Genomic DNA, 27140 nt, shown 5'->3' with positions numbered 1-27140 from the left:
AAAATAAAATCCACTTGCCGTTGTGGCTTTCCAACTTTGCCTTCCTTGGCTGAATTCACGTGTCTGCATTTCTGTGCTAAGCTGATTAAGGTTTGCTAAGTTAATGGTAATGTTTTACAGAAGTTAGTTACTTGTTAGCCAGCCATTGTGAAAAATGACCACTGCATGTCATAGCTGATGGTATGATTTATCAAGTTGGAGTCTTGTTTATAATAACTTGATTTTTATCTTAAACATAAGATCAGGATCCAGAGAGACTACCAGATAGGGGTCCGTCTGTTGGGATATGGAGTATTTGGGATATGCAAGCATAAGTCTGTAACTGTACCCTAGTTCTAGTGAATGAAAATTTAGTAAAGGTGTTTTCACATAATGGATTATAAATAGTGACAATAAATGCATTAATTTTGCCAAAAGGCCATGAGGCTTTTTGTGTGTTCAGGATAGTAATCTCTTTCCCTGATGAGTGCAGTGGCTATCCCGGGGTGGCCTTACCTGTGAGCTTGGGAGAGCTGTAGAGTATGGGCTCCATCCCAACTTACCGAGTCAGATTTTCTGGGCCCCACTGTGTCAGCAAGCTCTTTAGGTGATTCTTCACGTTCAGGTTTGGGAACCACTGCCCCGGAGGAGCACTGAGGGCCCCGGGAATAGTTACAAGGTGCGGCTGGCTGGATTTCCTAAACCATTCCTAAGTGACACCAGACTTTATAAAACATGTCTGATTTTGCCACGTTTCTTTGTGCAGCAATGGACAGGGCTCTGGAGGCATTTATGTTAATCCAGGAAAGTCTAAAATATAAAGGTGTAGTATTCATTAAATGTGTATGTGTGTGTGTGTATGTATGTATGTACTTAAATTGAGTGCTGACTGGCTATAACGTGCTCGGCACCATCGAAATTAAATGTGGAACAGAAGACTCAGCCCCTGCTTAAAAATTAGGGAAAGATCATGATTCACTTGGGAGAACCCTGAACAAGAGCCTGAGTTCTCACCTCTGCATCTTGGTGGGACAGCTGTCAGTGTTCTTCCTCATTTGTGAAGGAGTCAGCTAGAATTCATGGTGGCTGGAGTACTGCTGGCTTCGGGAGAGTAAGTGTGGGAGAGAGTAGGATTCAGTGTTTTCTACTGTGTTCACATCGGTTTGTTTGGCAACTGGGACCTTCTTCCTGAAAACAGAATATTTTCACTTACAACGAAAAACAGTAAAGTTAGGGACACCTGGGTGGCTCAGTCGTTAAGTGTCTGCCTTAGGCTCAGGGTGTGATCCCGGGGTCCTGAGATCAAGCCCCGCATCGGGCTCCCTGCTCAGCTGGGAGACTGCTTCTTCCTCTCCTACTCCCTCCCCGTGCTTGTGTTCCCTCTCTTGCTGGCTGTCTCTCTGTCAAAAAAACAAAACAAAACAAAAAAACCAGTAAACTTAAATTGAACTTTAGTTTTTAAGAATTTTTTGAGTTGTCTGGCTTAGTCAGTGGAGCATGTGACTCTTAATCTTGGTTGTGGGTTCGGGCCTCTAATTGGGTATAGAGATTACTTCTTTTAAATAAATCATTTTCTTCTTTGTTTCCTCCTAAAGAATTTTTATTCTTATCAATTTGAATACCAAATTGGCTAGTCTAGTTCAATGACATTGTTTTCCAGCTGTTTCATATTTTTACAATCACTAAAGCAACATGGACCTAGTTACTAAAATATTCAACACAAATGTCTGTTAGCTGATGAATGGGTAGACAGAGGCCATGTATCCATACAGTGGAATATTGTTTGGCAATAAAAAAGGAACAAAGCACTAGGCTATAACGTGGATGAATCTCACAAGCATGCTATGTCACAAAGGCCACATGTTTATAAGAAGTGTTGAGAACAGAAATCTATGGAGACAAAAAGTAGATTGGTGGTTCTCAGAGCTGGGGAGGAGGAGTATTGGGAGGAGTGACTGCTAATGAGCACAGGTTTCTTTTAGGGGAATGAAATGTTCTAAAATTAGATAGTGGTGCTGGTTGCATAACTCTGCTGAAAACCACTGAATTGCACGTTTTAAATGGGTGAATTATGTGTAAGGTATATTTCAACAAAGCTGTTATTAAAAAAGAGCACATAATGGCTCAACATGAAAATCAAAATACAATAGTCTCTATAATTATTCAGTTACGTAAACCAAAATAGCATCTCAGAAAATTGTTACAACTCATTTATTATCTGTTGTGAGAATTTTTCCTTGTCCCACTCCCCTCCTTCCCCCGTTTATGGGAGATCGTTTACTCCATCTGCTTCCTATCAGAGCATTTCTAAGTATTTGAACTGTCTTATCCAAATATTTGAAAGCTGTTGGAAGTTGCTGAAGTGGCACCTTTGGAAGAGGGCTGGAATGTTGGAAAACAGCGCTGACATTTTTGAGTGATTATGAAAGGTCAAGCTCTCTGTAATCTTGGTGGTGCTTGGATAGTTCTACTCAGACTAATTTTTGAGTAAATGTAGGTGTGATAGTGTTGGGACTAATCTGTTAGCACTGAATCCACTGCCTGAAATTCAGACATTCAAATGCAGTCATTTGTATTTCCCTATTTTTAAATGGTTTTCCTGCTTCTTAAGTACGTAGGAAAATCACTGTAAACTTTCTTTCCCCCTGCAGTATTCTGGCTACAAAAATGAGATCAGGGGTCGCCTGGGTGGCACAGTCCTTAGGCGTCTGCCTTCGGCTCAGGGCGTGATCCCGGCGTTTTGGGATCGAGTCCCACATCGGGCTCCTCCACTGGAAGCCTGCTTCTTCCTCTCCCACTCCCCCTGCTGTGTTCCCTCTCTCGCTGGCTGTCTCTGTGTCACATAAATAAATAAAATCTTTAAAAAAAAATGAGATCAGATTGCCTTGTCTGTGGAGACATACCCGCTTACTTGCCTGTAAAGTTTGTGGAGGAATTGGTCTTTTGAATGTTTCCTTCTTGTTTTGGTCTTTAGTACAGTATGAGTTAATTCTGTAAAAAGTGTGATTAGAGAGGTAAGCTTAAACCAAGTTTGTTTTTTTTTTAAAGTATCTCAGAAGGAAACGGGCACTTCTAGAAAGGAAAAATTGCATGACTAGATTTATTTACTAAAACAAGGGAAAGAATTGGGAGGTAATTGGATGTGCAGAACTCAGCAGTCACACATGGGTTAGAAGTAAAACACAGTATTTCATTGTCAGCTCTTTTTCACATCTCTGACTCTTAGAAGGCATTTTAGATACTATTTTGATCAAATTAAACTGGGAAGATGCCGAAATACGTTTTCCCTACTGGTCCTTTGGGATATTCTGTGGAAGAAACTTCTGTGGGTAGAATGGTCCCGGGGAATCCTGACTAGGACAGCATCCTGGGATTTCGTGACAAAGACATTAACAGAGCAAAAACACTCAGAAGTCTTTGTTAAAGAAAGAAAAAGGAAACAGAACCAACCTTAACTTATGTGACCTCAAAATAACCCCCTTTGTATCACCTCTTTGTCCCTCTCCCTGGGAAGGTCAGATGATGTTCCAGAGAACTGCACAGCCACTGACTTGGATGGTGTCAGAAGCCACTCAGATAATTTTTAAGTCCTAGAATGTTACAGTTTGGAGAGCCCTTACAGATAAAATGTTTCCAGTTACAGCACTTCATTTTACAAATGAGGGGAAGTGACTTTCTTCAAGGTGCGGACCACTGGGCAGGGATTGGTTGGGATGCCTAGGGAGGCAGGTCCTGGCCGCCTACCTGCTGTCAGGCCTGTGCCCATGATTGCTCAGTTTTTTGGGGGTGTAAGCAAAGGGGACAATGGATTTATTTTTCTTTTAAAAGTGTAAATCGTTACTGAGTTTAATTAAAAAACAGATTCTGGTTTAACACCTTTACATTCTCTTACTGGAAAAAGAGATGCCAGTTGCATTGGAGCAATAAAACCTGTACTACTCTGTGTCCAGCCAGAGAGTTGCATTTTCCCTCCTGGATATGTGAAAACAGGTGTGAGCTTTTCTTTTCCCCATGAAAACAATCTCCTGGCCAGCTTTTAATATTCACAGTTAGCTATTTTGCTCATGAATCTTTGCAGTCCATCCACACCTTCCCTAAGAAGGAGTTGTCAACCGCCTATTCTCACGCCTCCAGCTTTCATTGCACCCCCACGCCTCCCCTTGTGCTGTTGGACTCTAGACCTAGCATTTCAGAGGCAGAAGTACCTCAGAACTTATAGTCCAAACCCTTGGGTTGCAGTTAAGGGGGGGTGATGCCCAGTGGGAGGAAGTCTTCAGGCTACAGCACCAGCTCTCAAACTCAGGACCCGGGCTGCATTCTCTTGCCTTTGTTTCAGTGATCCCTGAATTCAGCTGGTTCTTACTTGCGTGTCTTCAAAAATATATAGATTCTTGGGCTAAGGCCCAGAAACTTGGGTGTTTGTTTGAAAGGCTGCCCTGGGGATTCTGATAGTTGGGCCCATTTGGAAACCATTATGGTGAATGGGAGCTATTCGAGGCCCATCTCTATTTGCTTTCTTGTAAGTGACTGAAGGTCAGGGGAGGTCTGACTCCCTTTGTTGCAGCCCCCCCATGCCCGGGGCACCCAGTAGGTAGTTGATTGGTCCTTGTAGAGTGAGTGAGACCCAAAGGCATGCCAGGTGCCCACTAACTGGGTCAGGCAGGGAACAGTGAAATGAAGCTATTATGGTTCATTGGCTTGTAGTGTCACAGTCTTGAGCTGAGCTAACCTGTAAGAACAGCAAAGAGAATTTTTTAAAGAGTAGATGATTAAGCAGAGGCAGGACAGAGACAACATTACAATTAGGTTTTCATTAACTTCATTAACTAAGGCAAAAATAAGTTTATGTGTTAAATTCCCGCATCAAATAACCTATGCTTTTCTAGAGGTGCGGTGCACATACCTGGGGAACAGTAGTCATGGTCAGGAACAAAAAGCGTGCAGGCATTTTGCTTAGATTTAAGAATTTTTACTGGCCAGTTTTGTTCTTGGTTTAGAAATAGAACTTCAGTTCATTCCGATTTTTGTTTTTAAAACATTTCTCTCAGATACAGACTAGGAGCATATACTGATACTCTAGCAGTCAAAACCTCTCCTGTCTTACTAAAATGAAAACACAACTCCCCTGCTAAGCTGGGCTCCTGGGGCAAAAAGAAGAAAGGTTTCTCTGCTAAATATGGCCAGTGTGGAAAATAGGCATTATACTCAAACCTCCTTTCCCTGCATGGGTTCAGGCATCTTCATTTAATGTGTTTTGACTTGGGTCTAAGGCAAGTCCTTGTTCTAAAATCTGACGTAGTATCTAGCAGGAGGAAGACCTCATTATTTTTAATCTGTGGAGTTTAAAAACCTGTTGTTAACTCCATTATCTAATTTATTTATGAATTCCCGTTACACATGGTGGGGTACAATTAAGTCTGGTTCCTTCTATGTTTAACATTTTAGAGCTTTCAGTATGGCTTTGTCCCTTAGCTTCAGTGGGGGTAGCATGTGGAGGAGACCTGGATTAAACTACCATCTACATTCTCAGCCGCATGGTGTGTTGGGGGGGGGGTACATGCGCAAAACTAAACTTCAATCACCACCATCATCCCCAAACAAAGCAGAATGTTTAAAAGGTTTTCAGTATTTTGTCAGGCCCGAGAGAAGCACTGCCTTTTGGGGTTCGGTTTTCATGACTAACTGCATGTTCTATATACACACCTGTACCACATACCACTGTGGGATTTTGTTGCCTTCAGCAAATGTTGCCTTTGATAAGAAGTATGATGGGGGGTAATTACCAACACAACAAAAATTGCAAAACACGCATTCTTTCTCCCAGCCTTTGCACATGGTTTGGGTGTGTGTGTGGGGGGGTGGGTTTCGGATATGTTTTAAGCCTGTCGACCTCTGTTTTTTTGGTGGGACCATCCTCACATTTATCGTGCAGGACCATACAGGCCCCCTTTATTTCTGTGGCACCATTGCAGATAGGAGCATCGGCTTCCATCAAGGTTCTAAAAACAATTGCTTACCATGGAAACTCAAGACAAAGATAAAAAGAGAGTTGTGGGTGCCTGAGCGGCTTAGTTGGTTAAAGTGTCGGACTCTTGATTTTGGCTCAGGTCTCTGCTTTGGGGGAGGAGCCTGCTTAAGATCCTCCCTTTCCCTCTCTGCCCCTCCCCACCCTATTAGCTCACATGAGTGTGTGCGCTCGCTCTCTCTCTCTCTCACTCTCACGAAACAGTTGGGATTTAGATATTGCTAAGTTCTGATTTTTTCTGATTGCTAAATTTCTGATTCTTAATTGCTAAAATCTGATTTCTTTTAAAGCCCCTGGATAAGTGGACCAAAATATGTATATAAATGGTCCTGTCATCTGACTAAATGCTTAATTTTAAATTTTGATACAAGTTTGTGCTGTATTTCATTATTAAAGATCTATAACATTGAAAATAATCTTCACAAGCTTTATAAACCTGGAACTCTAACCTGTTTCTGATGCAGAAGTGCCCTGCTTTGGTCCTTAGTCTGGGTGGCAACCTCCCTTCTCACAGAGCATGTGGAAATGGTGAGGGGCACTTTTAGATTCCCCTGGCGACTGAGGACACCTGTGTTTAGTAGGTGGCCTCGGGTGCACTTGAGATAGTTTGCAGAAGGAATGCCTGTGCCCAGAGTGCCAGTCGTGCCCCTGGTGAGAAACACTAGTGAGGGTAGTGACTAGTCCAGGAGTGTGCACGCCCATGACGCCCAGCAGCTCAGACGTGGGTCGCCAGTGTACCGTTCTCCCACGTGTTGTTGAGGTTCGTGAGTTCTCTCATCTCAGCCTCTTAGCTCAGGGTTGTAGAGCACACACTGTATGTGAATATACACATATATTGATAAAAATCAACTTTTGATTTTAGGGGCATTTTTGAAAATGAGAAAAATTCTGATGTGTCCCCAAATGGGAATTACTCCTTTTGACAGGGCCAAGGGATCAGACAACGGAGAAAAACCTATTTCCTATTCTTTGACCCAGTTTTGTTTGTTATTGCAGTGCCAGAAAAACTTAACCTGATCATCAGGCTTGCTATCTTTGTTTGAGGTCATATACCAGGCTTCATGATAGCCTGTGGGTGTTGGGGCTCACAGAAAGAGTTCTCTGGAAAGATGAGACCAACTAAAACTGGGCAGATTGACCATGTAGGAGCAGTAGATGGCAGATTAGGTCTTTGTGGTGGCAGGTGTAGTTCGTAGAGGTTAGGCAAACCTTCTTGTATTTAATGTTTAAGAAATTTACTTTCTACGGACTACTGGCATGCTACATCCATCTTATTTGCCTTTTCAAAGAGTTGTGTCCACTTTGAGTCAAATGTGAACCTGATTCAAACCTTAGAATAGTTTTTTCTATATTCCTGTTAATCAGTTTGCAATCAGTTAATCAGCAAAGCATATCTAAGGCCCTGTAATTGTTGACACACCCCCTCCACCTTAGTTTTGGGTGTGATGTGTCGTTGGGGGCTTATGAGTATATAATTGGAGCTGCATTTGCTTCCTGGAATATTTTACTTTGGAGCTGCTTTTCCATCTCTAATATTGTGCATTTGGAACCATAATTGAGAAAGCTGTTTATCTTTTATGCTTCATAACAGCCACTTTGTGATTTTTTTTTTTAAATAAATTACTGCTGCCTCATCTTTGTAAACTTGAAATTGGAGGAGAGACTTTTCTTGAAATCCTGGAAAATTATACCTCATTTCTCTTTACTGTCAGCCAGAGAACCTTTAAAAGATAGATTTGTGTCAAAGTATCTCTTAGTTGTCAGTCTTGAGGGTTAGAAGAAACAATCCATGAAGGCGTGTTCTGTTCCTAGAGTGAGAACTAGTGTGGGTGCTGAATGTGTGTCTTGCGCTGGCTGGAGATTTGGACCTCTGTCAGCTAAGTCTTAGTCCTGTTACTGTGTCCTTGTGATATTTACATTCAAGGCAGGAAGAATTTAGGGTATATGTCTATCCAACTACTTACATAATTCACTTGAAAAATGGTGAAAAGCAAACATTTCTTAAGCTTAGTGGCTATGGTGTTTTCGTTTGGGACAGTGATACAAAGTAAATGTGTCTGTTTTTCATATGCTAGTAAATTTGAGTCTTAAGTGATAAATTTGAAAACTACCTTGAAGTGAATTTTTTAAACAAACTCGATGGGAATTAGAGACTTTTTTTAAGGCCCCTTCTCACCCCACTTCAGTTCCTTGTGACCTGACCATCCCATGATAGGTCCATCCTCCCATTTTACTTCCGTCCTCTGCCTAGAGGCTCTCACAGGTTTCCTGTGAGGGGGTGTGTACCATTTTGCTTGTCATGTCTTTCATTCCTGAAGCAGTTTTCCATGTTTCTACCATCTTCATAATCGACATTTTAAATTACTGCAAGGATATTCTCTTTGATGGGTCTTCAGTCATCTGACCATTTCTTTCCACTGTTTAGTTTCCAGTGTTTCTAAATACGCTGATATGTTGCACCTTCTCTCCTCCCTTCACTTACTGCCTTGGTCTGAATTTTTGAGGAGGCTCACCACCCCAGTCACTGATGCCTTCCTTGGCTGTCATGAGGGTTAGTACGAGCATGGAAAAATATGTTAATGGTTATCAAAGTAGTTTTGTAGAAAAACAGCCTAGACTCAAGTGTGAACGTGCTTTATTAAAGCAAAGAGGGCATACCTGTGAGTCCAAACTGTGTGCAGTGCTGAGACTCACCAGCTATCTACCGTTGGCTTCAGTGCATGACCGTGTGCATGTGTGCGTTGTGACAGCATGAGAATGGATGTCAGTGAGGAATTTACTCTTGGGTGTTGCTAAGTAGGTTTGCATTTTTGCAGAAGGCTCAGATTATTGCGAGAAAGGAACACTAAGTTAAGTATAATTCATTTTGTTCTGTTTTTTAGATCAATGTCCGAGTTACCACCATGGATGCGGAGCTGGAGTTCGCCATTCAGCCAAATACAACAGGAAAACAGCTTTTTGATCAGGTTGGTCTCCGAGCTTAGGAGAGAGTTCCCATTTAGGAAAAATGTTCTTGCAAATCTGAATAATTTTGCTGAGTGTATTGGTTTGCTGCTTAACTTCTCTTTGTAGAGGAGGACATTTTCCCCTCCTTCCAGGGGGTTCACACTGTTGTAAACACTCTGCAGAAGTAGAGTGTTCACAGCCCTGTGAGAGGAAATTTAGGGAATACTCTGAAGTCTTAGCACAGTGACCCATCTAAAAGCTCTGGTTCCCATCCCCTCACCCACAGGGGTCTTCATGGTCACCCCTTCATAGTCACCCCAGCCATCTCCTGCCATCTGGTTGGCAGGTCAGGGTGCGGTGAGGGCCAGACACTGCCTGAGGGCCCGACTGGAACTGAGCAGGCCATAAGTTCCATGCCCAACTGCAGGATCTGTGAACTCAACTCAGGTGTCAGCAGATGCCATTCCATGAGCTGGGCAACAGCACATCTACATTCCTGAGTATTTCTTCTGAGACCTGAAGGTGAATGCAGAGTTTTGATAATCGTGAGGCACCAGGAAAGCTGTGATAACTTTTCCATGGAACAGTTCCAAGTTTTAGAGCAAGATCTGCTTCTCTGAGTTTAATAAATTCTGCTCTGGGGCCAAGGATCCAAGAAGGCAACAGGAGTAGACATGAGTTTACAAGTCCCTTGAGCTATAGCCTGACTCCCTGAGAGGCCCTGCTGATAGGAGAGGTGATGTTCTGTACCCTAGCATCAAACCCAGAAATGGGAGTGGGTGCTGATTGGGAAATGTGGGAGGTAAAATTCCAGCAAATTTAGAAGGTATCAGTGATTCCCTCCCATGCTTGATGATACCTCCTTCTTATCCCGCAAAGTGAGTGCCCAATAGGTTAATCCACCCAAGTGCTGGGTCAGCTCTGTGCAGTAGCCCCAGGAGCCAGCACTGGTGCTGCTGTGTGCACTCCAGGCTTCTGCAGTAGGCGGGGACACCTTCTCAGCTCTCCCTGTGCTGCCATGATGAGGTCATCCCTGGCTCTTATCCAGTATGGATAAAGGCATTTACTGCTCTGGGTGAGGCTGGACTTGGGGCAAAAATCTAAAGGTTTCTCCTGAGAAAGGGGATCCCTCCTACATTGTTGGTGGGAATGCAAGTTGGTACAGCCACTCTGGAAAACAGTGTGGAGGTCCCCTTAAAAAGTTAAAAATTGAGCTACCCTATGACCCAGCCATTGCACTACTGGGTGTTTACCCCAAAGATACAGACGTAGTGAAGAGAAGGGCCATATGCACCCCAATGTTCATAGCAGCATTGTCCACAATAGCTAAATCGTGGAAGGAGCCGAGATGCCCTTCAACAGATGACTGGATTAAGAAGTTGTGGTCCATATATACAATGGAATATTACTCATCTATCAGAAAGAACGAATTCTCAACATTTGCTGCAACATGGACGGCACTGGAGGAGATAATGCTAAGTGAAATAAGTCAAGCAGAGAAAGACCACTATTATATGATTTCTCTCACATCTATGGAACATAAGAACTAGGAAGATGGGTAGGGGAAGAAAGGGATAAAGAAAGGGGGGGTAATCAGAAGGGGGAATGAAGGGGCGCCTGGGTGGCACAGCGGTTAAGCGTCTGCCTTCGGCTCAGGGCGTGATCCTGGCGTTCTGGGATCAAGCCCCACATCAGGCTCTTCGGCTATGAGCCTGCTTCTTCCTCTCCCACTCCCCCTGCTTGTGTTCCCTCTCTTGCTGGCTGTCTCTATCTCTGTCGAATGAATAAATAAATAAAATCTTTAAAAAAAAAAGGGGGGGGGGAATGAAACATGAGAGACTATGGACTATGAGAAACGGGGCCTCAGAGGGGAGGGGGGTGGGGGAATGGGATAGACTGGTGATGGGTAGTAAGTAGGGCACGTATTGCATGGTACACTGGGTGTTCTACGCAACTAATGAATCATCGAGCTTTACATTGGAAGCCGGGGATGTACTGTATGGTGACTAACATAATATAATAAAAAATCATTAAATAAAATAAAATAAAGGTTTCTCCTGAAAGATGATCCGGAAGTAAGTTAAATGGAGCCAGCTGAGTGCCATGTGGGTCAGTGGTTAGAACAGGGATGAGTAGGAGCCCCTCGGTCACCCCAGAGTTCTTGTCTATAAATGAGTGCTGGGCTTTCCTCAAGCAGTTTTTAGAGCAGAGAGGTTAGGTTGGTTTATAGTTTTGATGTCGCAGCCATATAGCTGCCCTTGCCTCCGTCTGCCTTATTCCATCCACGTGTTTGCTTCTCAGAAACTGTGAAGAGGCCATCAGAAGTACTTCTGCAAGATAGACCGCTATCTCTTAGAAGATCCTTGTCTGTTTCCTTGTGGTCCCTGGGAAGAGGGGAGGGAATGGAGAGAGTGGGAGAGGCCTGCCCTGTCTTTCAGATACTCCACTCAGTCGTTCAGTTCTACAGACATTTTTAACTGCATACTTGTGTGCTAGGCACAGAGCTGCATGCTGCACAGGATTGTCTCCACTTCTTGATCCAGGGTGCCATGTTGATAGAACTCTACATGTTCCTAAATGCTAAATAATTATATCTGGTTTGATGTTCGGATTGTTTTAAGCCAGGTATTTTTCTAATTATAGATTATCTGCTTATCAGTTGCATGGAGCTGTACAAAAAATGGACCCTGAACTCAATCAGTAGATGTAGTTTATTTAAAAAGTAGTAACCACATAAACATGCCAAGTTTTGATAAGCTCTGTATCTAAATTATTCCAAAGCTCATTAGTCCCATCAACGATCCTATTCAAGCACCTGTCACTATTCCCCACCCCAGAAAGTCAAGCCCCTTCATCCGTGTGCTAAACAAAAGCAGGGCCACATCCCACTTTGACCTCTCTCTTCCCAAGTTCATGTTTCCTGCCTGAATCTCTGCCAGCCTCCCAAGACAAGTAGTGAGATTCCACCACCGGTCAGCTACTGGGAAGGGAAGTAGTGGAAGACAGGAAGATCCTGAACCCCGTCTTCAGCCATAAGACCTGGATCACAAAGCTCTCTGACAGTTCACGTTTAGTTTCTTTACAGTTTGGTCTACTTATCATGAAAAATAACACATAATCTGAGAACATTAAGGCTAGAGCAGACCTAGAAACGGCTAAGTCTGTATGTCATAAGTGAGGACATCAAGGCCCAGAGAGAGAAGAGAATTGCCCAAGGTTCTATAGCTTGTTAGGGCCAGGGCAGGGGTTGGCTTCACAGTGTCCAACCCTGCTTACACTTGTCTTTTTGAAGATCTGTTTGTTGATCCTTCCATGTCCTTCCAAGGTAGCACGTGACACAGAGAATATCCCACCTTCCTGTGTGTGGGTGGTCAGGACAGTTCTCAGTGGATGCCCTGGGTGCTTTCTGGGGCTCCTTCCCCACACCCCAACCAGGCTGGGCATATTTTCTTCTTAATGTCTTTAGAGTCTGTGTCCTTTTCTCTGTTGCTTACCTGATGACCTTCTAGGTCTGGGAAGGTTGTTCATAGGCCAAACTAGCAGTCACTAAATAATGGTCCTTAAATGGATGGGTTGAAAGAGACTTTAGAGGTGAGTTAGTCCGAATCCTTCTCCCGACCCCATGAGTTACTACAGTCTCTTACGCAGTAACTGGCCCAACTCCACTCCAATGCTCTTGCTTTATCTGCGCCTAGATTCCAGGGATCTGATGGAGGGCCTGAGCAGTGCCTTTCTGCTACCATAGTTCCTGAGATGGTGAGAAGGTTGTGACTCAGTGTGCCCATTGTTTCCATCATCAAAGCATATGTTCCAGCTGTCACTTGAGATTGAGCTGAGTAGACCTGTCCCTGCATTTTCCTTTCCAAAACTGTCATTTAAAACACCGCTGAGACAGAGCTAAAGGAATAGACCCCACACCTGTTCATATTCTGCTTCCATGATGTATATCAGCTTTAGGGTAAGCTAAGGACATTGGAGGGAATGGTGAGGTGCGTTTTTGCAGACTTAAGCATTGATTTTTAGAATGGACTGAAGGAAAGCAGGTTAATTCAGTTGTGCCGTTTCGAGGAAGTCGTAGGAATAGAAGTAACGCTTTGAAACACGCTGCAGACAGTCATTCTGGAATGAGATGGAAGATGCCACAGAGATATTTGGCAGATTGGGGCACCCAGGGACACGCTTTTCACTTAGTGAGTCAGAGCCCTGGCTTATGTCCATGGCGTGTTTCTGGGGTCTGTGATCTGCTTCGTGAAGGGGGCTGGCCACATCATAGTGGAGGGAGAAGAGGCGGCTGTGCTGTGGCCATGGAGATCAGCAAGGGTTTGCCTGGGATGGGGAGGGGAGTCAAGCAGGCAGGAAATCATTTCAAACTGGTTAGGACCTAGGCTAAGGCTACAGTTCAGTGGATGGAGTGCAGGACTAGATTGCTTATGTATGTGGGGCTTTCTTGTACAGCTTTGAAACAACCTAAAGAGGAAGAAGGCAAGGCAGGTTTTATATCCAGATGTTGAGATGGAGGTTTATAGGTAGTGAGAAATTAGCAGGATTGGATACAGAAAACCTGATCTTCATATCAGCTGCCCTAACAAGACCTAGGTGGGGTTCGCAAGAGGCTTAGGAGTTAGCACAGAAGAGTCCCAAGTTCTTCCCCATCATCCCATGATGGAGCCCTGCCTCCCCTCTTTGGGGGGGTGAGGGAGCCAATGAACAGGCCCGTCTTTGGCATATGGTCAACAGGCTCCTGGAGCTCCAGCAAGCATCTGGTCCCCCAGTAGATGAGAAAACAGGCTCAGAGCAGGAGTTTATCTGGAATTTCAGATTTCATTTTAAGCAAATGCTCCAGATACCTATTTTGTCATTTCTCATGTGTTCAAACCTCTTTCCCTTTAAATGTGATAGAAGCCATGTATTTGAAGAATGGTAACCTTTTTATAAAGGCTTAGCATTGTATGTCATGGGATTTAAACTGTGCAGCAAAGCTCTGGGACTCGGTTGTGATGATGTCTAACAAGTGTCCTCAGCAGGTTGCTTTTCTGTTTTGAAGACATAAGAATAACCAATGTGGGATTCTGTCTGTAGTGGACCACAGGAGACTTTCTCTAATACTGTGGAGAATTTTATTATTTATTTATTTTAAAGATTTATTCATGTAGTTGAGAGAGAGAATGCACGCACACGCTTACACGAGCAGGGAAGGGGCAGAGGGAGAGAGAATCTCAGATTCCCCGCTAAGCGCAGAGCCCAACGTGGCCTGAGAACCCAACACCAACTGAAGTCAAGGACACCCAACCAGTTGAGCCACCCAGGTGACCCTGAGGAGAATTTTAAAAATACAAACCCCTTGCTATCACCTAGGGTTAATTCTACCTTCCTGCATCAGAATTTCAAATTTCTGAAGGTTGGAAGAATGTTAAGTCACTCCTTGGCATGTGTGAAGCATAACTCCCTCATCTCCCTGCTTTCCTTGGAAGCTTGCCACCACCGTCTGTCGCCCACCTTTCCAGGGACTGCTATTTCCCTCTTCCTAGTTAAGCAGAGGCCTGGGCCAAATGACTGAGAAGCGGGGACAGGCAACCAGATACCCAGGTGTTGCATTGCTTCACTTGGTGACTTTGAACCCCTTTTTCACGTGGGCACACCTGACAGACATTCACACCTGGGACGCACACTTTCCCTGATGTCCCCTGGGTGGTGCCCGATGGTGTGCACACGCTAACTCAGCTGCTTGTCTTTACTCAGGAAGGCTAATGGAGTACAGAGGAGTAGGGGTGACAATTTATAAGATCTTGAGGTTTTCTGAGATTCAAAGTTAATCCTGAATCTGCTCAGGTGTATGTTAAAAATAAACTCTTCGCGGCTCTGGGGGAATAGTTCTCTGTTAGTAACAGGTTGGGATTCCTGCGGGGGTGGTGTAGGGGAGGCATGCACGGTGTGACTGAGTGGCCAGCACCTTGCTCTCCTGGCTGCTTCAGCCCCTGCCCCACTGTCTCTCTCACACAGGTGGTTAAGACCATTGGCCTTCGGGAAGTGTGGTACTTTGGCCTCCAGTATGTGGATAATAAAGGATTTCCTACCTGGTTGAAACTTGATAAAAAGGTAAGTCAGAGTTAACTATTTACAGGCTGTCGTTTGATTGTTGGTCTGCTCTGTTAACTTCAAAACTGGAGCACCTCGCTCTGTCTTTTGTTTTTTTCTCTTGTTATTTGTGTAAAAGTTTTTATAGACAAAAAAAGATTGCAGGTTTCCAGTAAATGGGGGATATTGGTTGGAAATTAGATCCTGGCATTTCTCCTTACTGCTCACTCATTGGGGCATATGATGGTTAATTGCAGCTTTTAGTTGACCTTAGTTTCTTTTTCCCCAATGAGATTGTTAATCTTATAAACCATGAATCATTCACTGTTTTGTAAGAACCTGTTATTGCTTTGTTTGAACCTGTGATAGATTATCTTCCAACTCCAAAGACTGAATAATTCCATTAACAACTGTAAAGAAAAGCAATAAGCTTAAATGTGTTTTCTCCACACAATTTTGAAAATGTCCCTTTTCCAAAACAAACCGGTGTCGTCCTCCCATATTACTATAGTAAGTCTGGGGGCAATTAGGGACGGGAAGAGAGGAAACAGGAGTAGTTTTTAAATGTAAGTTCCATGGCCTACAGCTTGACTGGCCATGGGGACAGATGCCAGGCTCACAGGTCACTAGGCAGGCAGCTTCTAAATTTGAGCTCTCTGGAATTGGGAGCATCTCCCCAGTAGTTAGTGGCCCATACTAGTGGCTTGGTGGGTCACTAACTGGCTGCTGCTGGACTTCCAGCTAAGTGTGGGAGGGTAATAGGACTTTAACTGGCCTGTTTTGGTCTTATGTGGTGAAAGGTGACTTTCAGAGTAAAGGTAATCTTCAGAAAACTGGCCTGCAGGACCCTTTTGAACCAGTGGTTAGAAACTGTGTTCGGGAAGGCAGGTCTTGTCCTCCGGGCTTGCGAATGGCATTTGGTTTCTGTTGTCCAGGTGTCGGCACAGGAGGTCAGAAAGGAGAATCCACTTCAATTCAAGTTCCGGGCCAAGTTCTACCCCGAAGATGTGTCTGAGGAGCTCATCCAGGACATCACGCAGAAGCTTTTCTTCCTCCAAGTGAAGGAGGGGATTCTCAGTGATGAGATTTACTGCCCTCCTGAGACGGCGGTGCTCCTGGGCTCCTATGCGGTCCAGGCCAAGTTTGGAGACTATAACAAAGACACGCACAAGTCTGGGTACCTCAGCTCTGAGCGGCTGATCCCCCAAAGGTGAGCAAGGGATGACCGGGCCTGGATGAGAGCACTGGTTGCATCCTTGAAGGGCTTGTGGTATGTGTTAGCAGAAGCAGTCAGCAAGCACAAGGGTAAGTGCTCCTTGAGGCTGGGACTCTAGAAGTTCCTAATCTGTGTGCTTGCTAGCGTATGCTCTGGCCTTGGGTAGCTACTGACCTACCATAGCCTTCCCCTCAGGCACTGATCCGCCTGTAGTGGGTCTGTGATAAACGTAGCAGGAAGGGGGACTGTTCTTCACGGAACGAAGAGCGACTGTGTTATATACACAGTCAAACTTAGCTTTCCCTAGTGTATAATGATTTGGCCCCATTAAATCTGTTTTTATTCACTAATGGTCATATAAATTACCCCTTTTGGAAGAAGAGTCCCCTTAAAATAAAAAATACCTTTTTATAATTTCTCCAGTAAGACTGGATATGTCTCATTCTAGATTCTAAATCTTTCAAGTTGCTGATTGTCCCAAATGCTGCATATTAGGAAGTAGAAACCCTCTTTGTGGTGGTTTTATTTGAAAGAAAACTCAAGGTTTGCAGGTGGGTAATGGCCCGCTGCTTGCCTCTCATGGCCCTTTGTGGTGACCGTCCTGTGCCTTCTTCCTTTGCAATCCAGAGTCATGGACCAGCACAAGCTCACCAGGGACCAGTGGGAGGACCGGATCCAGGTGTGGCATGCCGAGCACCGCGGGATGCTCAAGTGAGTGCTGGCTGGCTCCTGCCTCTCCAACGTGTTGCCTTGGCATTGACTCCAGATAGGGTCCTCAGGGTGGTTAGCTGCCCCAAGTGCGGCAGAGCCGTGAAAGGTAACAGTTGCACAGAAGGTTTTTCTTAAATAAAGCCAGGTATTCATGCATGGGGGTAAGAAGCAGTTTAGTTTAAGCCTCAGGCCCTGAAGACTTCTCCCTTGTTTGTTTTAGAGGAGAGACGGTCTTGTGTCTAAAACACTTTGTTTTAGTCAAGGGGGCAGGAGCATTGTTCACAGTGGGAAGAAATTGATCCCATGCAGGAAACACTTGCTCTTAAAGAAGCACAAAGGAGGCATGAAGGAGGAACATGATGTGACATGTGGCTGCTGGTGTAAGAAATGGCCAGGTTCTCTGTTGCCCTAGAGTCCTCACCTGGCATTAGCAGCAGTTCTGTGTATCCCCCCAGCCTCGGAAGTTCATTTACAGTTTGGGCCTCACAGACATTGCGTCCGGCTCTCATCTGTCCGGAGCATCTTTTGTGGAGGGAAAGAGCTCAAGGCCTGCGTGGTGGCTGCTAGTGAAGCGGGAAAGCTTGTGGGCAGGAGAGACTGCCTTCCCGGGCAGTCTAAAAGAAAGATCGTCTGTGTCCAGAGAAACCAGCGTGAGTCAGTTGTTCTTCCAGAAGGTCTGAAGTACATCAGTGGTCAGCGTCTAGGACAGCTCAGGGCCCAGGTGTGAATGGCCAACAGAGGGACAGCAACGAAGCCATAGCTGTCAGCCCATCTGCCGGATCTGCCTGTGGAGATAGGGGAGCGGTTTTACGGTTCAAGGTACAGCACGCACGAATGACCGTGTTCTTGTTTGCTCTCCCCGTTAGAGATAGTGCCATGTTGGAGTATCTCAAGATTGCTCAGGACCTGGAAATGTATGGAATCAACTATTTTGAGATAAAAAATAAGAAAGGAACAGACCTTTGGCTTGGAGTTGATGCCCTTGGACTAAATATTTATGAGAAAGAAGATAAGTGAGTTGATCTTCATAATTCTCGGTGGGGGGTTGGGGTTGGAAACAAGGGAGAAAATGGCCACCATGCACGTGGTTTATTTTGAAGTATTTCTCTGGTGGCTTGCTGGCCCAGCATGTGAATCTTCAAGGGCTCTTCAACTGTGATGCGGCCACGTTTTGTCGGAGGTTGGCTCAAGGTGTGCGCTGTTTCTCTCCTGTCACCATAGCCTGTCCACTAGCACAGTGCCACGTACTGACCAGTGACCCCACAGACCAGAGCTGCAGGAAGGCCTCCCCTGCCCTCCCGCTGAGGCCTTGCCACCAGCCGCCTATAGGCACCAGCACACCCACAGATACCACCCAGGCAGCCCTCCCATGCTGGTGGCTTAAAGTTTGTGCTAATCCAACCAAGAATAGTTACAGTGCTATCAGAGACCTTAAGGTTCTGTAAACAGTGGCTTATGCACAGACAGTTTAGCTGAATCCTCTGAACCTGTGAGAGGTGTCTAATGGCCACGTGTTAGGGGTGTGTGTGTGTGTGTGTGTGTATGTGTATGTGTATGTATGTTGGGTAAGGTCTGCAAGAGCAGTGGAGAGCAAGCCAGGCCCTGCTGGCTGCTTTTGCCTGTCCCTGTGCTTACAAACACTGCAAATGTGCCTGTTTTCTGCCAGTGAGCTAGATACACAGGGTGAAAGACCATTCTCATTCAGTGAGGACAAGTTTTCCATGGTGATTCCCTGTGCCTTGGAGTGATGGCTCTCCCACATTTCCTCCCATTGCCCCTCCTCTCCAATGTTAGTGCTCTCAGACTCCCAAAAACCGTCTCTCTGGCCTTCGTGAAGGGTGTGCCACCACTTGTGACAGACGATGTGTCACAGAGAATCTGCCTTCAATTTCAGCATGTGTTGTCTTTCCAGAACCCAGGGTACAGATACCTTTCACCTGTGTCAGGCCTTCCCAGACCCTCCACTTAGTGCTAGAATTAGATGGAGGAGAATCGTTTCTGTTGGAAGGCATGGTTCCAGTCAGAGAAGACCTCAAAGAATCACAGGAACTCCTCCCAGAACCTAGTAGTAGTGAGTTACTGGTTTGCTGCCTGCCCATGTGTGCTGGACCCAGTGTTGTAGAGAAACACGAACAGTCTGGGAGACTCAGGAAACCAGTCCCTGGTCCTTCTGGAGGCCCCTCAGTTGGACAGTGACTGGTCAGCCAGCAGTGCCCAAAGTGAGAACGCAGTACCCTCGTGGGAATAGATGTGGGAAACTGCCTCTGTCTCTGAACTCATCTCTTGAATGACCAGATTTTGTAACATAGCCATAGCCAGGGCTGTCTAAACAGGTTTTTCCAGCTGCAGGAAACAGCCGGGGGCAGGAACTTGATGATGTCAGCTTGTAACTACCTCTAGCCCACGTAAATGTTCATTTTTTTCAAGTGAAAATTAGAATAGGGCGATTCTTTCAGTCTCTTCTCTCTCCCCATTCCCCCAATTTACCAGTGAAACTGGTAGTCCTCTCGAAGGGGTCTTCTCCCCCAGGGAAACACTGGGGCGTAGGGCAATGCTCACTTCTGCCTCCTCCCTGCTCCTGAAGGCAACCTTCTTTTCAGTTAGGAAGAAAGACTTAACCAGACATTCAGTCAATCAGGAGGCCTAAATTCTTCTCCTGTTAAGCAAATATTGACAACTTGGTCACCAGTGTAAGCAGGAGGTTGACTCAAGTGTAAGGAATGCTGGGATGACTCCGAACTGGTAAGTGTTGGATCACTACTCCCCGCAGTGGAGCTAACAGTGGACAGTTGGGCATTCACGGGGTGGTATTCAAGTGAGAAATTGGATCTGTTGAGTATGCAAGTTGAGCGATAAGAGACTTAGTGCACCTGCAAATAAACAAATATACCTTTATTATCCTATTTTATAATTAAATATATCCTGGTTGGGAAATGTCTCTTGAGGTCTCTTTTCACTGTATACGTAACCACTGAGTGGGAGCATGTGGGACTGAACGCATTTGTCTCTTTCTTTCTGTAAACCCGTAGATGAGAAGAGGAGGGACTTGGAGGGGGAGGAAATAGGCAGACCCCTTCCCTGAAAGGCATCGTCAGCTTGGAAACAGAGAACTTTCAGATTAGCTGTGTTATGTGACCCTACCTGGCATTGTCAGACCAAATCCCAAACCAACAAAGACAAAACCGGGAGAGGGACATGCTGTTGCCCCCAAGTTCTTCAGTCCTGTGAGAGCACTTCTTCCCACCTAGGGCTCACCCCTCCCACACTCCTGAGTCCCACAGTCTTCCTGGTCCTTCAGAGGCAGGAGTCTGGGCAATGGACTGAGGCCCTAGCAGGTAACTTGATGGGCCCTTTAAGGGAGAGGATGCTGGAGAAGGCTGCAGACAAGCTGGGGCTGAAACAAGGGCTGATGCCTTTTTCCCTTAAATTTCTCACTCGGAGTTGTAAATCACCTGCTCTGACTTATAGTTCTGTCTTACTAGCTTTACTGTGAATGCAGTAAGCCAGTCGTTACGGTGGTGATTGTAGTGCACCGTATTCCACAGTGGTCACGCGTCACATGTGCACACTCCACCATACGTAGTACAACAGAGTAAACTGTAATGTGGTGTATATAGCATTATGTATATCATGTAGATACGTTATATAATGTCAGCCATTTATTGATTTTTTTTAAGACTTAATTTATTTGTCAGAGACAGCACAAGCAGGGGGAGCAGCAGGCAGAGGGAGAAGCAGGCTCCCTGCTGAGCAAGGATCCCGACGTGGGGCTCCATCCCAGGACCCTGGGATCATGACCTGAGCCAAAGGCAGTCGCTTAGCTGACTGAGCCACCCAGGCATCCCAATAAGTAGTCATTTAAAGATATCTAAAATTATGCTCCTGGGCACAATGTTAATTTTGCCCCCTCCCTGTGTGTGTTACAGCTTTGAGCTGTAGCACAGAGTTAGTGGGTTACTGATCTGTGTAAGAGAGGAGAGCAAAAGACCGTTCTTTCGATTCATGTGAGTTTTCTTTTATCAAACATGCCAGGATCACAGTTGTCAGTTCCTTCTCTCCTTTCTGGCCTGTGGGACCCTAACTTGAACGTGGAACAGAATTTTCAAAATAAAACTTCCTGGTCTCTTACAGAGACTCTTGCAGGGACTCCAGTTAACCCACCCAGAGTAAGAAGCTTAGAAGCTCACCTCAGACTGGCAGAGAAGAGTTTGGCCTCCACATGTTTGTATGTGCATGAGGGCGTGGGAGAACCATGGTACCTGGTTAAGTGTGGCTGGCAGCAGGCATGCACAAGGGCCACATGGGAGAGAGTTCCTTGGCATGCCTGTCCTGCAGGGGGGGGGGTCCACCCTCACCCTGGATTGACCCCTGCTGATACTGATGAGTGTCTTTGCTTCCATGGTAAGAACATAGGCAGAGCCATCTGTGTGGCCTGCACTGAGCTCCAGCCCATCTCAACACCCCAGACCTTTTCTAAACTTTTTTTAATGAAAAATTTCAAAAAAAGATTCTGTCCTTGGCATTTTGCTACTTATTTGTCTCTTCCCAGCTGCATGTCACTGTACCTCTAGCCCTCTTTTTCATAGTAAATTGCAGACATCTGTATACTGTCCCCAAAATGCATATTATTTACTAGAGCTCAATATGTCTTGTTCATCTTTTGGTGTAAAATATAAGTACATCGAAGTGCACAATTCTTAAGTGTTCACTTGCTGAGTTTAGATATGTGTCTATAAAATCCAGACTCTTGTCAAGATATCAAAGAACACATTATCATCACCCCAGCTGCATACTTGAATTTAAATTTTTTAGCCATGTATTTTTTCACTTTGAAATCATTTCAGACTTTTAGAATGTTCCCAAAAGTAGTACAAAGAATTCCTGTCTGTCCTTTACCCAGCTTCCCCTGTGGTAACATCTGACAGAGCCATAGTCCAGGTGTCCGTCGGGAAGTCAGCGCTGATGCAGTACTATGAACAGTATACAGACCCAGTTTCCATTTTAACCAGTTGTCATTAATGACCTTTTTCTGTCCCAGGATCCTGCCCAGACTCAAACCTGGACTTAGTCACGTACTCCCCAGTCTGTCTGTCATGACCTTGACCCTTTAGAAGAGCATACTGGCCATTAACTCTTCAGAAAGTCTCTCAACTTGGATCTGTGTAATGTTTTCTCCTAGTTAATTTGAGTTTTGCTCTTCGGGCAAGAATCCCACAGGAGTCTGCCATGCACTCCCAGGGTCTCTCGTGAGGCAGCGTTACTCCTGGTGGTCCTAACTTTGCTTGCTGGTCAAGGCACTATCTGCCAGACTGCTCTGCGGAGTTCCTGTCCTTCCCTTTGTAGTCGATAAGTGTACTTCAAGGAGATACTCTGAAGCTATGGAAATATCCTGTTCTTTAACCATACTTCATCTAGTCTAGCATCCGTTCAGGGGCTTTGTGTGAAACAGTTATTGTGGTTTTTGAGAAACGGTGATTTTTTAAAAAATTTATTTTACATGTATCAGTCTAGTGAACACATCCAATTTCTCTTCATTTATTCAGTTATTTATATTAATATGGACTCAGGATATTTATTCTGTGGGCTATAATCTATTACTGTTACTATTTTATTCAAATTGTTGAGATTTGCCTTGAGGATCCCTTTCAGGTTGGCTCCCGTGCCCTTTTGCTGTGATCCCATTATATTTTGAGTACTTCTTTACTTTCTGATACCTCAAGATGGTCCAGGATCATCTTGTACTTCCCTGCTTCAGCCCGGGAATCCATTTCTCTAAAAGGGTCCTGGTCCCTTTTATTGGAGAATCCCACCTTTTAAAAAAATGTGTGGCCTCTGATCCTGCATTCATGCTTCTGAATGGCTATAAATTGTTATATGAGGTTCCAGAGTCTTAAAAAGACAAACTTCATGGCACTTCACGGAGCAGAAGGCTGGAGGCCGTGGTGACAGGATGCCCAGCCCTTGAAAGGAAGATGCCTGTGCCTCCTGAAAGTCCAGGGCTTCTAGGATCAGCAGTGTTTTGAGAACCTCGTCTAAAGCTAGGAGCCTGCTCCCTGCCTCCTGGGCATTTTGAGAGTCGCAAATCTGGCTGCGGTGGTGACCTCACAGCTGAGAAATGAACAGCAAAGTGCTCTTGTGCTGGGGAGGCAGGTGCTCCGAAGCAGCAGACATGCCTACCTGCTTCCGGCCGCCCCAGACAAGGACACGGGTTAAAGTTGATAGTGGGACTACGTGGTATCCTGAGTTCCTTTCCAGTGCTCAGAGGCCTGCAAACACAATGACCTTTTTGATCAATAGCAAAGCAAACTCCTTGCATGTTTGGCTGTGATGTTGGCCAGATGTGTCTCAGCAGGTGTTGGTGACCCTGTAGGACAGAGCTATAAAAGGTGGATGCCAGAAAGGATGGTCACTTAAAACCACAGCCTGGCCAGTGCCCTGACATCGTTCCTGCAGGGGTGCGGAACCACTCTGTCCCTGAAGAGCCATCTGTGGGGCTTGGGTGTCCTCTCTTGGCTTTCAGAAGCCACCCCATCACCTTGACCTGGCTTAGGTTGTCATAGCAAGACCTACATTGCCCGTCAGTTTGTAATTAAATACGTTGGTAGAGCAGAGTTCTCTGCGTATTTTCTAAATTGAAAGTTCTTATGGACTGTGGGGAAGGTTGAGTTTTAATGGCAGTATCTTTGGTGGCTTGAGGGTCTGTCATTACTTCTAGAATGGTGTCCGTGCTAAAATGTGTTGAAAGAAAAGGGTGGATGAGGTGAAGAACAGGGTAGGAGTTGTGAGGTTAAGCAGAGCGATGTGGTCTTGAAATCGGTGAACTTCCCTGGGGATGCCAAAGAGCCAGAGTTTCAGCTGGCAGTGGGTAGTTTTCTGAGGGGTGAGTGGTCCTAGTGCTGTCTCAGAAGCTGGAGGATGACACGGAGGGTGTTTGGCTAGTCAGGTGAACATGCCACACAGCACTAAATGAGACCCAGAGGAGCAGAATCCACACCAAGCCCTCAGCTGTTCAAGGACATCGAACAGTTGTAAATATATGCTAAACACAGTAAGCAGATCCTAACAGATGTGAGGGGAAATAGACCACAGCAGAGAAGATTAGGGGACCTTATTACCCCACTTTCGGCAATGAGCACATCAGCCCGACAGAAAATGAGCACGGCAGGTGCTGGATTAGAACCACACCAGGGGCTTTTCTGTTTCCACTGGTGAGCAGCCACTCTGACTAGAGTGTGCCTGGAAAACTTAAGACGTGATCTTTGCCATCAGAAAGCTTACTTGCCTGGTCTTCAGAGAGCAAATAAGAATGGAAGAATTGAAAAAACACAGAACAGTCATGAAGCACAAGAGATGCAAGTCGAGAAAGGGGCAAGGCTGTTGAAGGAGGCTGAGCTGTTCTGAAGGCTGCAGGTTCATGGTGAGGAGGGAGCTCTTCAGGCAGGGTGGGCCTGTGAGAGCCTGTGTGTCAGGAGGCTAGGCTAGATTAGAAGGGTCTTGGATGCTAAGTCGAGGCCCTTGGATTCCATCCTGCAGAACCTGGGGAGGGTGTTGGCAGTTTGGAAGAGGAGAATGGATTGACTACAAGGGAGATGAGTCAGACCAATGACTAGAAGTGGGGTTCTGTGGGCACGGACCTGGTTAGGCTACAGGAGATGGCTCTGTGAGCTGTCACAGGGTGAAGGGGTGCGTTGGGTTGGGGATTGGAGTTGACTTTGAGATTACCGGCTGGGGTGGACCAGGCCCAGGGAGATGCCCACGGTTGGGAAGACGTAGTATAAATGAGCTTGTGGAGGTTTCCTAGAGCTTGGACCTGACTCTACCCAGCACAGGTAGGACCTCTGGTAATGACATACATTACATACTGTGCTTCCTGGGCTAGCTTTATATTTTTTCAAATTGAAATAAAAAAAATTAAGAATAGATTCACAATCCAAGCACACATCTAACTATCCCCCTCCTTTTTTTTTTTTTTAACCTCAGGTTGACCCCAAAGATTGGCTTTCCTTGGAGTGAAATCAGGAACATCTCTTTCAATGACAAAAAGTTTGTCATTAAGCCCATCGACAAGAAGGCACCTGTAAGTTTCTATGGTTTGCAGGCGAGGGGTTATGGTTTTTCATTCTTACAGCAAAATATGTTTTCACAGTAACAGTCAGATTTCTCTATATGACAGGCACTTGTGGCGGGGGGAGGGCAGGGGGAGCGGGAGTGGTAAACGAATTGCCAGCAGGTTACATTGAAGGTCAAGGACCCACTGAAGTACAGGTATACAGGGGCCCAGGTGTCCCTCAACAGCTGCCTGTGTCCCCTGAGCTTTCAAGTGGTCTTCATTCCTTATGAAGGAAAGGGCATTTCTGAGTCATTGCCCTTTGCCAAATGATAAGCAGCTCACGAAATGTTGCGTTTCTGGGCTTGTGAAATGTTCATGTTCCTGTGGAAAACCAGCCTACCCCCAGAGGGTGTACCTGGGGTTTGGGGGGCTCACACCCGCACCTCCCTGGAAGCCAGCTGGGGCACAGACGTGATTGCTACAAGCCTCAAGGGCCGGCACTGGCTTTCAGAGCTGTCTCTGCAGCTCACCCGTGTTAAGAAAAGTCAGACCTGCATTTTGGAGCATTGCTGGTCCCCATGGTCCCTCTGTGCCTCACCTTCTCTTCCATGAATGCACACCTCTCCTTTCCTCTTACCCCTTCCAGCCCCTCCAGCGCTCTTTCTGTAGGTGCCTTCTCTTTGGGGCTGATGTAAGAAGTGGCTCCTTACAGTGATGAGGCTGGTGGGGCATTCCTCCAGGGGGGAGTGGGGGGCTTCTCTAGAAAAGGGATTTCAATTCCTGGAGTTTGAAGAATATGGACTGAAGTGGTAACTGCAGAGACTGGTGTGCTATAGAAATTCATTTCGGTTTTACTTATTCTGCTAGCATTTAAATTTTTAGCTGATTGCTCAGAAAATCTGAGTCATACATACTGTAGTGTGGTGGAATGGGTGGGGGTTTTGTTTTCTAATCAGAAATCTGATTCTTAAAAAAAAAAAAAAAAAGCCACTTGAAGAATTCTCTCTTCCTCCTGAGAGGCTGCTATGATTTTTACCAGAATTATAGATTGGTAAGGACTTTGTGTCTTGGTTACGGTGTGGGGCTTAGAGAGGCCAGCATGGGCTACAGTCCAGGCTGGGGCTGTCTGGAGCCATCCGGGGCTGGGGCCCTGCGGGGCAATGAGTACCCCACGTGGAACAGTGAGTGGCATAATTGTCCAGCTGCCCCTCCCCACAGGCCAGTTAGTCCGGCATAAGTGAAAACCAGAGTTCTTGACGCTGTTCATGAAAGTATTTTCTCCTCTATTGAAAACGTTTCCTGCTGTTTGTAAACTCTTGACTCCTACTCTGTGGGTAGTTGCAGTTATTGACAGTTAAAGCAGCATTTAATACAGACTGTCCAGCTCCGTGAAACAGCTCCATGAAAATGCACATTAACATTCAGCATCACAGCCCCGGGGTCACAGTGTACCCACGTTAATGTGGGCGGTGAGATCGGGGCAGGCAGGAGAGAAGACCTGAGGGCCCTGACTAGGCTACTGTCTGCGCACAGGGTACTGCTCATTTTTCAGAAGAACATTTTTTAGACATGTGACTGACAGAAGCAAGCAGACTAGACTGGACTGGATATTTAAGGATTGTGTGTGTGTTTTGGCATAAATTTAACTTTTGAAAAGCTGTAGAATTTTTTCTAATCTTAAAATTCCAAGCAAAAGCAATTGCAATGCTTCTGGTTGAATTAGTTGAGCATACTTTTACTATATACTAGTTTTATGTGGGGTCACTGATTAAAGAAAAAACAAGGAGAGAGAAGCATGTATTGGCTCGCATACTGCGAGTCGGGCTGTATTCTAGGACTGTGTGCATAGCCGGAACAGGGGGCTTCCCGCCCTCACAAAGCGTACATGCTTCTGGAGGACGTGCACGAACACAGGGAATGTGCTTTCTGGCCATGAATTCCACAGTGCAGCTCTGTTTTATCACAGATCAGGATGAGGAGATGAGAGGCGGGGCGCAGTATGGCTGTTCCAGATGGTTGGGTCAGGAAGGCCTACCCAAGGGGGCAGGCTTGTCAGACTCCTGTCGTGGGATGGGGGTTCCACACGAGAAGCTGGTTTGAGGGAACGAGTCCCCGCTCCCTGTGCACCTCGCCAGGCT

General features: G+C 45.6%; 1 protein-coding gene across 2 annotated transcripts in view; it reads left to right on the top strand.

Annotated features, from left to right (window-relative positions):
• Nucleotides 1–27140, top strand: part of EZR (ezrin) — a 49902-nt gene that overhangs the window by 15133 nt on the left and 7629 nt on the right. The window contains exons 2-7 of one of the 2 annotated variants that reach the window (XM_011219561.3): nt 8887–8970; nt 14951–15046; nt 15961–16235; nt 16869–16952; nt 17819–17965; nt 24933–25029. In XM_011219561.3, coding sequence (XP_011217863.2) covers nt 8887–8970; nt 14951–15046; nt 15961–16235; nt 16869–16952; nt 17819–17965; nt 24933–25029 — 783 coding nt within the window. Of the gene's footprint in view, nt 1–8886; nt 8971–14950; nt 15047–15960; nt 16236–16868; nt 16953–17818; nt 17966–24932; nt 25030–27140 lie in introns of those variants that run through there. The other variant, XM_034669399.1, reaches the window with a different exon arrangement.

The sequence above is a fragment of the Ailuropoda melanoleuca genome, chromosome 10 (genome assembly GCF_002007445.2).
Source record: "Ailuropoda melanoleuca isolate Jingjing chromosome 10, ASM200744v2, whole genome shotgun sequence".
NCBI lineage: Eukaryota > Metazoa > Chordata > Mammalia > Carnivora > Ursidae > Ailuropoda > Ailuropoda melanoleuca.
This window is presented reverse-complemented; position numbering and strand designations above follow the sequence as displayed.